This window comes from Chaetodon auriga, chromosome 2 (assembly GCF_051107435.1).
Source record: "Chaetodon auriga isolate fChaAug3 chromosome 2, fChaAug3.hap1, whole genome shotgun sequence".
Lineage (NCBI taxonomy): Eukaryota > Metazoa > Chordata > Actinopteri > Chaetodontiformes > Chaetodontidae > Chaetodon > Chaetodon auriga.
In genome coordinates this window covers 16,554,865-16,566,118 of record NC_135075.1, presented here as the reverse complement: position 1 = coordinate 16,566,118, position 11,254 = coordinate 16,554,865, and the positions used below count along the sequence as shown (strand labels likewise).

Here is an 11,254-nt window from a genome sequence, read left to right as displayed (position 1 = left end):
TTTTCTTATTAACCCATTATTTGTTAAATCTATAAAATGATGATCAAAACTGAATAATGGACTGTTTAGATACTATCAAAAACTAAAAAAAGAGCTCTGTATAGAATTACAACAGAATTTGTAGCCTACGCACTGTGGCTGACATCAACCATGGAGTCTGACTGGCACCCCAAGACAACAATCCTCTGTCAGAGGTAAATGGCTCACTGAGCAGGTGTCTCATCAGCCATAGTGTTGGTGCTGATCAGCAGGAAATGTGATTTCATCAAAGCTGTTTTATTGGACAAAAGCCATATTCACAAACACTCACCTTACAGTTGGCTATTAATTTGTGCAAACTTTGTGCACTGATGGCAATACAGAATGAATATTTTATTTATTTTCGATATTAAAGATAAATACTAAAACACAGTGTAACATGAACATTCAGACCTATAAAGTCAGCAAACTGACTCATTAATGTCAGTTCTACAGAAATATACCTAAACCTTCAGATCATTATATCAGCCACCATAAACCACAGGTTATATGGCGGAAAAGCTGTGGCAGAAGAAATCTTACGTATATGAAATGAGCAAGAGTGTGTGGTTTATTTTGTATGAATTCACGTTTTCATTTCTTTCAAAAGTCAATAGTCTTAGCAGGCAGAACAGAAAACAGGCTTTCAAACCACCTTTGCAATATTTAAAAAATAAAGTGTGGTGAATAAAAACGTAAATGACAAGATGGCTTTTTTCTAGAAAATATTTTTATAAATGTTTTTGATACAAAGAAATATGATTTCACAAACATGTCATTTTGAGATACAGAACATAAATAACAAAATAATACAGCTGGGATCTGAATAAGACTTTAATATTGTAAGATCAAATCAATGTGAATAGTTTTTTGTTGAGGCAAAAGACAGACGAATATCTTTGGACATAATCACATTCACATCAAAAGCACCTTCAAGTTTTGGTCTATGAATGCATTGGGATGTGTTATTGTGCTCTGTTACACATGATTTTATGAAAGCTCTAAGATCAGTATTGGTGCTTATGTATTTTGCCAAATAAGCAAATATTCCTCCCTTATTTCCCTATTTCCTGCGTGTGTAATTTAAGAAATGTTATGTATGTTGGAGCCTGCCTCAAGATAAAATATATTAGTTTACTTTTATATAATTTTAGATAGTTTTACTTTTTATATAAAGGGTTAATGTGACTAAGAAACAGTATACTGATTGAGATTTACAAAAATGTTTTTGCAGAGTCTGTTGCATAAATACATTTGGTGCATTTTGTAGAGTTTATTGAGTGCAAAATTATCAAGTATAAAAGAAGAATAGGAGGATCTTCAGAAAGCATGATATAGTGTAAAAAAAAACAAAAAAACAAAAAAAACAAGAATAAGCCATATTTCATCATTGTTCTATTGGAAAAAGATGTGTCATGTTTGTATTCCAGCGTTTTTTAAATGCACATGCAAAGTCTCCCTTCCCTCTCTTTGAAGCCAGACTTGTGGCACTTTTTCCATCAGTTGCAGTTTATCCCAGGCTGTAAGGCCAGTGTTAGTGCTGGCCAGAAACCAGGCTCAGATGGCAAGCTTTGCAAAGCATCTTCCCATCCAAAGGATAGCAGCCATGTTCATTTGGTTCAGGAGAGAGCTGGATGGCACAGACCTGCAGACAGTACGAAAGACTTATTGACTGTCTGGTGGTGAATGACATGTGTCTGTGTGTTTGCATACATGCAAGTGTGTTTGCACAGTATACTGTTTGCTCACAGAACGCCTACCTCACATCTGTAGCAGTTCTCATGGTAGGATCGCCCCAGACATTCAACATTATAGCTGTCAGTACCGTCTTCTTTTGGAATGATTAGCTGGTTGCAGGCGTTACACTTTGGAGCATACTTCCTTTAACATTGAAGAGAATACAAACTATTAGACAAGGCGAGGCAGGTTTATTTGTACCTATTTGCACCTGTCAAACAGAGGTAATTCAAGTTGTTTTCGATAGGGTGAAGACATACATGGGAATGACTTTCAAAAGTACTATAAAAAGGAAAATAAAACCAATTTCCTCTTTAGTGAATTGTGTAAAAGATGTTTTTCTTGCAGTGCTTGCCATCATTTTTTTTTCTGTCATACCTGTAATAGTCCTGGAGGCAGTAAACCTCTCCAACTTCACCCTGAGCAAAGGCTTGCTCCCCAATTTGCTGTTTACATGTAGCACAGGTGAAACAGGAAAGATGGTATGCTCGCTCCAGTGCACGGATCACATGATCTGTGATCGCTTCCCCACACGCCCAGCAAAGTTCCAGACTGGCCTAAGAGACAGAAGGACATGCTTAACGTTAATACATTTCTGTATTAAAAGACAATAACAACGTTTTCATTTTTTTAACACTTTCCAAGCAGCCATTGCCTCCCATTCATGTCTGCATAGAGTAAAAACCAGCTCACCGAGACCTCAAACTTGGTTGAGGTAGGTAATCCATCACAATGACACTAAAAATGCAAAGTTGATGGATGGATTTCAAGCAAGGTTCAAGGTCTTTGTAAGTTGATATCCATGCTGTATTAAAGTAGGGCAAACCAGTAACTACATGGAAGGTGAATGTAAAACATTACAGCAGTCTTTGGAGTAAGCAAGTAAATGAGAATGCAAAAACATTTTTATGGTCCCAAAGATTTGCATTTGCTAACATCCTGTAGTGGAGGCTGTGTTGACTTTACCTGATAGCAGTCTTCACAGAGTGGGATCCCTGCCTTGTTGTAGTACTGTTTACCAGCCAGGGGAATGTGACAAGATCTACACTGGAAGCAACCGTCATGGTATGTCCTGTTTAAGGCCTCTATTGCAGGTTCAGAAAGAGCCACAGGTTTCCGACAGAATCCACACACCTCTGCATTGCACACAAACATCAGAAGTCAAAGCAGGTCATAATAATGTGTGTCCTGTCAAAGTGGAACTGGGGGGTAAATGTATAAAGAGAGATCATGATACCTTTACTCTCCCAGCTCGCGTCTTGCCCATTTTTATGGATCCCGTGGGATTGTTCGTCTGGTTTTAACCCACTAGATGGTGTGCTTGTGTCCACCTTAAATGTCAAGAACATTGTCAATGCAAAGCTAAACTTCAAACTGTCATGTTTGATGCTAGAAGGAGAGGAATGGCTGAAAAGGCTGCAGGCTAAACAAGAGTCATCCAACAAAGTTGGGACCTGGAAACATGACTGTATGAATTTCACACAATGTCGACCTGTGGGGTCGACCTCCAGTTTTAAGTATTGTTGTTGGTCCAAACATCTCACTACACATGCCAACATGCTTTTACTGCTTTTAAGTGACATTTTAAACAGTTGCAGATTCTGATTATCCTTGAATTTCTGTCACAGGGAAGAAAAAAAACATGTGCTCTAAAACATGAATATTTGCTTTGGTGAGTTAATCCTTTCAAGTCCTTTTAACTCTTCAGGCATTTCCAAGGCTGAAGCTGTGTCAGTCTTTACATTCTTTGTATTCAACGTCACAATTAAAAATACAGGGAGACTCCACCCCTTGAAGCTCTGAATCTGTAACATTTTGCCAAACTGGAAAGGAGATGGAAACTATTTTAAGCCTAAAATAAACTTTGCTGAAATAAAAATATTAGGTGCCGGTTATGGAATTGCATAACTCGGGGATGTGAAGCAATTTTCATTCAATCCCTTATCCAACATAGTGAAAACAGAAACAACAAATGTATAAAACACTGGATGCTTTGTATAGATACACACTGTAGAATAAGTTAGAAAGGGGACATCTGCCTAATATCAGACCTCCTGCTGAAACACTGTCCTGATCTTTCATTGTTTCTGCACAGAGACGGGGAGACGGGGGCTGTAATGATGGGAACGAAAAGCTTCTTACACAGATACACAGTTAGGAATGCACTCTGTTTTTGAAGGAAAATGTGTACAGTTCATAAAGTGTTTTTGAAGTTTTAGCCATAACACAGCTGTTTTTCCCCTTTCATAATGTGTTTTGCAGATGATTCTTTACAACCACCATACAACATAATACAATATCTGTAAAAGTTGTGGAAAGTTGTAATCCTTCACTGTGGGAAAACTGACTTGTCTGCTTCTAGAAAACTTTATTGAGGAAAATGTGGATCCAGTCTTTAAAACAGTAAATGGCGGTGAAGATTTGCATGATGCAAATGTGACTTCTAGCAACACTGAGAGAGAATTCTGCATACCTCTCTGTTATTAAGTGGCTGTTGGCCTGGGGTCAGAGGGTGGGAGAGAGGCGTCTGGGCAGGAGGAGGTGGTGGAAGCGCTGATTCTTCAGTGAACGATGTTCCTGGAGATGAAGGCAGTGCAGCAGGAGGAGGAGGAGGAGGAGGGAAGAATTCTGGTGGCAAGAAAAAGACTTATTTCATATGACCTTGTGGCAACTTACATAATTTTTTACCCCATGAATTTTATTTAGGCATCCTGTTTAATATGAAACCCAACAAAATATATACAAATTCATGCATACACACACATATACAGAAACTGCCATCCCAAAAAATTAAAAATGATTATATTAATAAATTAAAAAGACAAATGAAAAAAGAGGAACATACATGAATGATAATATGATGATGGTAATGAAAAATAAAACACGGGGATTAATTGAAGCTCCTGATGATATGGCTCTTGTGTTTTGATCCTCAAAGTGTCAACTTTTCTGCATGTTCCTTCAAAAAGGAAGACAGATGTGATCAAATGTAGCAGCTATTGCTCGCTGATAATACTTTATCGTTTGCATCCTCATGCCATGCAATACATCCTGAATCCATGCTGTAAGTATGGGAGGAGGATTATTAATTTTTTTCCAGTTAAAACACTCTTTCATCGATTTAGCATCACACTCTTATAACACTGTCAGACTCACAGTGGATGGCTTAAAGAACCAGAGATTTCTCTTTTTTTTCCACGTATTCTTCTCTTCCTTGTGAATACCTGGTGCCGACATTACCCACATTGCAGCTAATCTGCTGACAGGTGTGTTGCTCTAGTGGTGGCTGATGTAGCTTTGAGCCACTATCCTCAGTCAGAGATGAGGAGTGGGATACAGAGGTCTGGTAAGCTCACATCTGTCTAATGCCGCACCCCCAGATTTTCTCCATTTACAACCATGCAGTCTTCAGACCCAACAGACTCAAGTGACATCACTTGAGGAAATTTCTCAGACTTCACACAGCTCCCTTGGGGGCTACAAAAGGCTTTGTTCACATAGCTGTAGTGGAGTTCCCTTTTAAACAATAGCAGACGTCTTGTAATAAAGGTCAGGAAGGCATAAAAATTTCATTTGTATCTGGGGAGGACCCCAAACAGAGCGGTGACTTATGTTAGGGACGTCTCACCACTTGAACAAGTGATTCAAACACAGATGCCTGAAACAAAGTTATGGAGGGACAGGTCCAAAACACATGATGAAGGTCAGCCAGGCCGCGATGGAGTTAGATGTAGGGTCAATTTCTGAACATATTTTAGGCAATCTAAGTTTTGATATTGTCGTGAATACCTGCAGCACCTCTGTCGACTTCTTGCAGCTTCTCTCTGCTGGGTCCAGGCAGAGCAGGTTTTGGGCTCTGAGGGTCTGAAGCTTGGGCCGAGGCCCCAGTGTGAGTCCGGCCTTTGCTGTCTACGCCGCCATAAGACTCGGCCTGTGAGTGGTCCTCTTTCTTATGTCTGAGGGAGGGGATGTTGTCACTCGGCCTGACTCGCACAGCTGTATGCTGCTTGTCTCGAGCCGGGGCACTGTGGGCTTGGAGGGCGGGCTGCTGCTGTGTCACGGTGGCTCGGTGAGGAGACGCCAGAGTGATGAAGAAAGAGGACACCATCCTTTTTGGTGGAGCTGCTGATGCCATGGCTGCATAAAACCCAGATACAGCCTAACAGGAGGACAGAACAATTGTTATGTAGACTCAAGACTGCTTGCAACATTCAATAGTAATCATAGAACAGAAACACAGAATCAAAGACTGAACTCCATATCTGATCTTTTTGAGACACACTGGAGTGTAAAACAGGCCAATAATGAACATTACATTTTATCCCTGTCAATAATATTTAACCTAAGTGTGAACGCCCTCTCAGTCAACTTTGTGGGAGCCCTCACTCTCACTTTAGAGAGGTAACTTCACACACTCACAGCTCTCATTATCTATAATGAATGGTTTTCGAGGCTGAAAGCACAAATTTGAATCATCTGTTTCCTTTAAACCCACTCACTCAGGCTGTGAGCTGCCATTACATACCTAGGGGGAACTGTGGTTTGAAGACAGCTCTGCCTTTTCTTCTTTCTCCTTCCCTGTTCTGTATCTCAAAACTTCTGGTTTGTTTTCCCTCCTGTAAGCTGCCACTGAGAGAAGACTTCACTCCGGTGGAGAGGGCGACTATCAGCTCAAGGCCACTCCTTTTCCTTCTGTACCTCCCTCCCCGACTCTCTCGTCCGCCGACCCCTCCTCCTTCTCTGGCTGAATGACAATACCACCTCCCTCCCGACCGTAAAAGGTGAACAGTTAATCTCTGGCAAAGTGCAGTAAAAAACATGACACATTCATCCACTATGAAAACTTGGCACATGCACACACACACACACACACACACACACACACACACACACACACACACACACACACACACACACACACACACACACTGGCCTGCCTGCACGTAGACACAAAAGAAAGGCATGCAACTGTTGGACAATCTAATCAAAAGCACACAGTCATACTTTTCACAAATACAATATACAGTATTATAAATGTCTCATAAGGTTGTCGTCCTTAGATAGGCAAACAGAGACACACAGCCACCGCCCACTTCTTTATCTTTTTGCCTGCCAACAGGATGTGACTGTACCTGCCTTTTCCACCAACTCTCTATCTCAAACTGTCCTCTTTCTCTCTCCCGTGCCGCTCTGCCTTATTGTTCTGTCAGCTTTATTTTCCCTACCTCCCTCATTGAGTCTGCCTCCTTTTTTCTTCTCCCTCTTTCCTTCTTCCCTTCCCCCACTACATTATATCACTTTAGCCCTGACTCACTATCAGTGTCACAAGGCATTGCCTCCATTTGTGCCTCACCGATGTCTGATAATGTGTGATGGACTTCATTGGACCTGATGGAACTCTTGTGTTGAAAGTGATGGCAAAGGAGCAGCAGCATTACAGCGCAATGAATCAGGGCATTGTGCAAGAGGAGATATTGGTGTTATTAGGAGAGCGGGGGGGAAGTTGGGGAGGGGGGTGCAACAGTGAGTGATGTCTGAGAGAGCTATGAAAAAGCTGCTTTGTTGTGTTTGCTGCTCTCCACCAGAGTGAGTCTAAGCACTATCAGGTCTGCTGATCAGCAAAAATATTGTGGTTAGTCTCTGGAGCCAAAGCTTGAAAGGTCTACTCCCCTCCTAAGAGTCAAGAGGAAGGATGGAGCGAGAAACTGAATGTTGACTAAAACTTTCCTGATCGATGTGGGTCAGCGGGAAAGAAGAGTGAGCCAGGAATGTGTGAGAGAGGGTGAACAGGAGACGGAGATGAGGAGAGTGATGGGGGTCTCTGTTGTTCCAGCTCTGTGGAAAGGAATGCTGCGGTGATGTCACGCTTGCAGGAGGGAGCATGCCTACTGATGACACAATCCCCAGACCTCTAGCTCCGCCCCCCCGACAGCCAGAATCCTCATTAAATCCTCTGAACCTCCTCGCTGCTTCTGGGGCATGACTTTTCAATTTACTCACCAACATCACAGTATAATTTTTGGTTTTTGCTGTAATCCTCAATTTGGGTGAGCAGGGCAACAATGGAAGAGAATCAAGGGAAATGAAGGGACAGGAACAGGAAGAAACACACCAGGACAAACAGTGACAATTACATGTTCACAAATACAGCTGATGTTGACTTCCTAACTCTAAACATCTGCGTGGGTGGAAAAACTTTACTTTCCAGGGAGAAATACTGTTACTTTACCCAAATATTCCTGAGATGGGAGTAAGAGTACTCCAGCAGTGCAGTTGGGGGGGATTGTGATACAAAGAGAAGTGTGAAAATCAAAGCTTATCATGAGTTTTAATCTCATAAGGGTCGCGCTCTAAACACTGGATCCTACATTTCCCATAATGCAACTGGCAAGTGTCTTTCTTGAGATCCCCCTGCCTCCGACATGCCACTTCTTTAAAACCTCACATATCCAGTTTGTCTCATCCATGCACAAGCTGAGATAACTCTGATGACATCACTGTGACCTCATCAAGGTTTTTTTTTTCCAGATTTTACAGAGCCACCTCCACAGATTAATTTGTAATTTTATAATTATACATAATAAAACATTTTCACAGGCTGAGTAGTGCATCTCATGATGAGTGAGGTGATGGTCTTATGTAGAATGACTGGAGTGTTCCTTTAATTGCTGACATATGGTCACCTTCAGTGGACCATGGAGGGCATCCTGATGATTACCATCTTGAAATGCACACACCCTCCTGACCGGTTCCTCTGCTATTCATGAATGCTTTTTTAAGTATTATTCATACAGGAAGCATTTCTCCAAGAACAGCTGTGTAGCATATCTGATCTACTGAAGCTAAAGTAGAATTCATGTCTGACAAGTGCATCAAAAAGCTTCTTAAGTACAGCAAGGAGTGCTTGTAATTAGATACCTTCCTGACCACACTGGTCTGGGACTGTTTATATCTTAAAATCCATGTTTTAACAATGCTTCATCCTCTGCTAGAGGAAGTCTAATCTGTTGACACTGTGTAGCTTTCATTAGCTTTCTGGGTCTTCTCTATTCCACTCTATGACTTAAGTGAATTTCTTGCTTCGTTACTACCAGCTTGGCCATCCATTTTCATGTCATATTTGGTTTCCAGTACATGAAGCATTCAAACAGTGCAACATTATAGCATGGTAATTGCAAACAATAATCAGATTTGCCTGATGCAGCTGCTATATGGTGCATTGTTTCCCTCTGTTTAAAATACGACTCAATAACAGTAAGTACACAATAATGCTTTTATTATTTTCCATTAATATTGAGTATTAGCACATCTTATCATTGGACGTAGTCACTGGTGTTTGAGGTAGACTTCTGGAACACCATCAGCTCTCATCTGATGATGTTTTCCATGTGTGCTCACTTGTTTTGTGACTGGATTTGTTCAAGCTTGTGTCTTCTTCTTCCTAAAAATTAAGCATGACATTAAACATCACCCGTCATTTTCACATCTCAGCATTAATAACAAGTAACAGCTATATAGAGAGTACAGAAACAGCTGTGTTATAGAACTGTTATAGAACTAACTGCCTACAGTAAATGCAAAAAAGTGAAAGATGATTCACACAGACCTTGAGCGCAGCTTTCAGCAGGTCCTGAGAGGGCAGCAGGCAGACTGCTTCACCCAGGAAAGTGATGAGGACGTGGAGGACATCAGACCAGTCACCCACAGTCAGCATGAGCACCAGTAAGGCTCCCAGTCGCAGCGCTGCAGTGTGCAACAGGGCCTCTGTTCCAGTCTGCCGATTCTGATCCTCTGTGCAGAATGAAAGAAAAAGTTACTCAGTAACACTAGCAGGTATTTTATGCTCACAGCAGAGTATCTCTTGAATAGTGTGATGCCTTCCTGTGCTCTGAGATGTGGGTTACGTTTTTTCTATCATTTGAAAGGTTTTGTTTGTGTTTTCTAATGTTATTTTTAAGGTCTCACTTCATATTTATTACTTGGTTTACTTACTTTGTTTTCAGGTACTGTGCGGCCTGCCTTTTAGTTATTAGCATCAACATTAACATCATAGATTTTCGGCTCCTGAGCTACATTAATGGCCACTTGGAACAGGTGTTAGTTTCCTTTTTTTTTCATTTGCTGTCTGTTGTGACTGGACTGACTTGTGTCTCTTTGTTATTTGTCGTGGTGCATGGGTGACCATACTGGTTGAATTCTTCAAAAACCTGCCCTGACAGTCACCTTGCATGTAGACCACCAACATAGTGTAGCAGAGTGCCAATGGAGTCCAAAACTTGAGAGCATCCTTTTGGGACAGGAAGTGGTCATAAACCGTAGTGGTGGAAGCCACAGTTGCTATAGCAAAGGCCAAGACAACCGCTCTTGGTAGTGTTGCCAGTATGGCGTGTTGGGAGGTCAGGAGGGTGATGCACTTCCCACAGTAACGCTCTGTGCTATGTAGCGGGTAGAGTCTGGCCACATGGCTCCACAGACTGTGGCTGACACTTGCCAGTGCCCAGCTGAGAGCAGCTGCCAGAAACAAGCTGAGGGAGCTGTGTGGAGCCCCCTGATGGAGGAAGACCAGAGTACAGGAGAGGCCGCAACCCAGGGAGAACTGGCTCTGGATGAGGAGCAGGTCTGGGCCTCTGCTACTGGCATCCTAGACACAGGAGCATGGATGAAAGTACATCAGATCGGTGTATGGTTAACACATGACTGAACACAGACAGCAACAAACTTAAGTCAAAGCGCTATCAGCTGCTCTGTTCATGTGTCTAAGGAACTCACCAGCCCTGCTGATGCCCAGGCTGAAACAGCTCTGAGAGAAAACTCCAGCACTATCAGAGAGGACACCCTCGAGCCCACCAGAGACAGGATGACCACCAGGGACCAGAACTGGACAACTGTTCTCCAGCTCCCGTTCAGAGGATTACCAGGAGAGGACGACCTCTGTTTGCTTTCAGTTTCAGACTCAGAGTCACTGCGTGGAGGGCAAATTACACAATGAATATACTGTGCATACAAACCGTACATATGTTTAATATTTTCCTTCTTTTTTTACAGAACAAACTCACCTGCATGTTTGAATGAAGTGGTAGACCCTCAGAAAACTGCACAGAACCGATATTCCGCATGCACCCACCAGACCTTAAAAACAAGAATGCACCACAACCAAAACACATGCGTATAAAAAAAACTCCTTTACACTGAGGATTTAGGTTTTTTTATTGCCATGACGAAGGAAAACATCAAACTCACCTTGAAACAAACTGTCTAGCGGGTTTGAATTAAAAGGCGTCCATTCAGGGAAACCAAGGATCCAGGAGAAGGGGAGAAACATTTTTGTTTTCCTCGTCTCAACAAGGACACTATGATCTCTCACTCATGCTGCTTCAGTCCAAGAACCTCATCAGAAACTGCAAGTCAGCTAACACTGAATTCCTGAGAGCCAAACCGTCACCTTGCCTTTATTTCTTCCTGCTGATGAGGTCCAAGTGAGCCCAAAGCTTTCAGTTCA

At 42.0% G+C, this 11,254-nt stretch overlaps 2 protein-coding genes across 2 annotated transcripts; both read right to left on the bottom strand.

The window, feature by feature from the left end:
- Positions 1-839: 839 nt before the first annotated feature.
- On the bottom strand, positions 840-6,413 carry fblim1 (filamin binding LIM protein 1). The gene is made up of 8 exons (XM_076749094.1): positions 6,281-6,413; positions 5,545-5,914; positions 4,229-4,383; positions 2,993-3,086; positions 2,722-2,891; positions 2,134-2,312; positions 1,779-1,899; positions 840-1,663 (listed from the first exon to the last, which is right to left on the bottom strand). Exons 2-8 carry the CDS (start codon positions 5,888-5,890, stop codon positions 1,553-1,555), a joined length of 1,176 nt encoding a protein of 391 aa, XP_076605209.1. The 5' UTR covers positions 5,891-5,914; positions 6,281-6,413; the 3' UTR covers positions 840-1,552.
- A 2,822-nt stretch (positions 6,414-9,235) lies between these two features.
- LOC143328044 (transmembrane protein 82-like) lies at positions 9,236-11,077 on the bottom strand. Its single transcript, XM_076742942.1, has 6 exons — positions 10,996-11,077; positions 10,812-10,884; positions 10,525-10,717; positions 9,979-10,396; positions 9,362-9,546; positions 9,236-9,265 (listed from the first exon to the last, which is right to left on the bottom strand). The coding sequence occupies exons 1-6, from the start codon at positions 11,075-11,077 to the stop codon at positions 9,236-9,238; spliced, it is 981 nt and encodes a 326-aa protein (XP_076599057.1).
- Between the last annotated feature and the right edge of the window lie 177 nt (positions 11,078-11,254).

Coding starts and splice junctions, on each gene's coding strand:
- fblim1 (XM_076749094.1), bottom strand. CDS start 5,890: ATGGCATCAGCAGCTCCACCAAAAAGGATGGTGTCCTCTTTCTTCATC. Junction 2,313..2,721: donor TCTGTGAAGACTGCTATCAG/GTAAAGTCAACA, acceptor TCTGTCTCTTAG/GCCAGTCTGGAACTTTGCTG. Junction 1,900..2,133: donor TGCCTCCAGGACTATTACAG/GTATGACAGAAA, acceptor TCAATGTTAAAG/GAAGTATGCTCCAAAGTGTA.
- LOC143328044 (XM_076742942.1), bottom strand. CDS start 11,077: ATGTTTCTCCCCTTCTCCTGGATCCTTGGTTTCCCTGAATGGACGCCT. Junction 10,397..10,524: donor CCTGGGCATCAGCAGGGCTG/GTGAGTTCCTTA, acceptor TCCTGTGTCTAG/GATGCCAGTAGCAGAGGCCC. Junction 9,266..9,361: donor TGCTGAAAGCTGCGCTCAAG/GTCTGTGTGAAT, acceptor CTCTCTATATAG/CTGTTACTTGTTATTAATGC.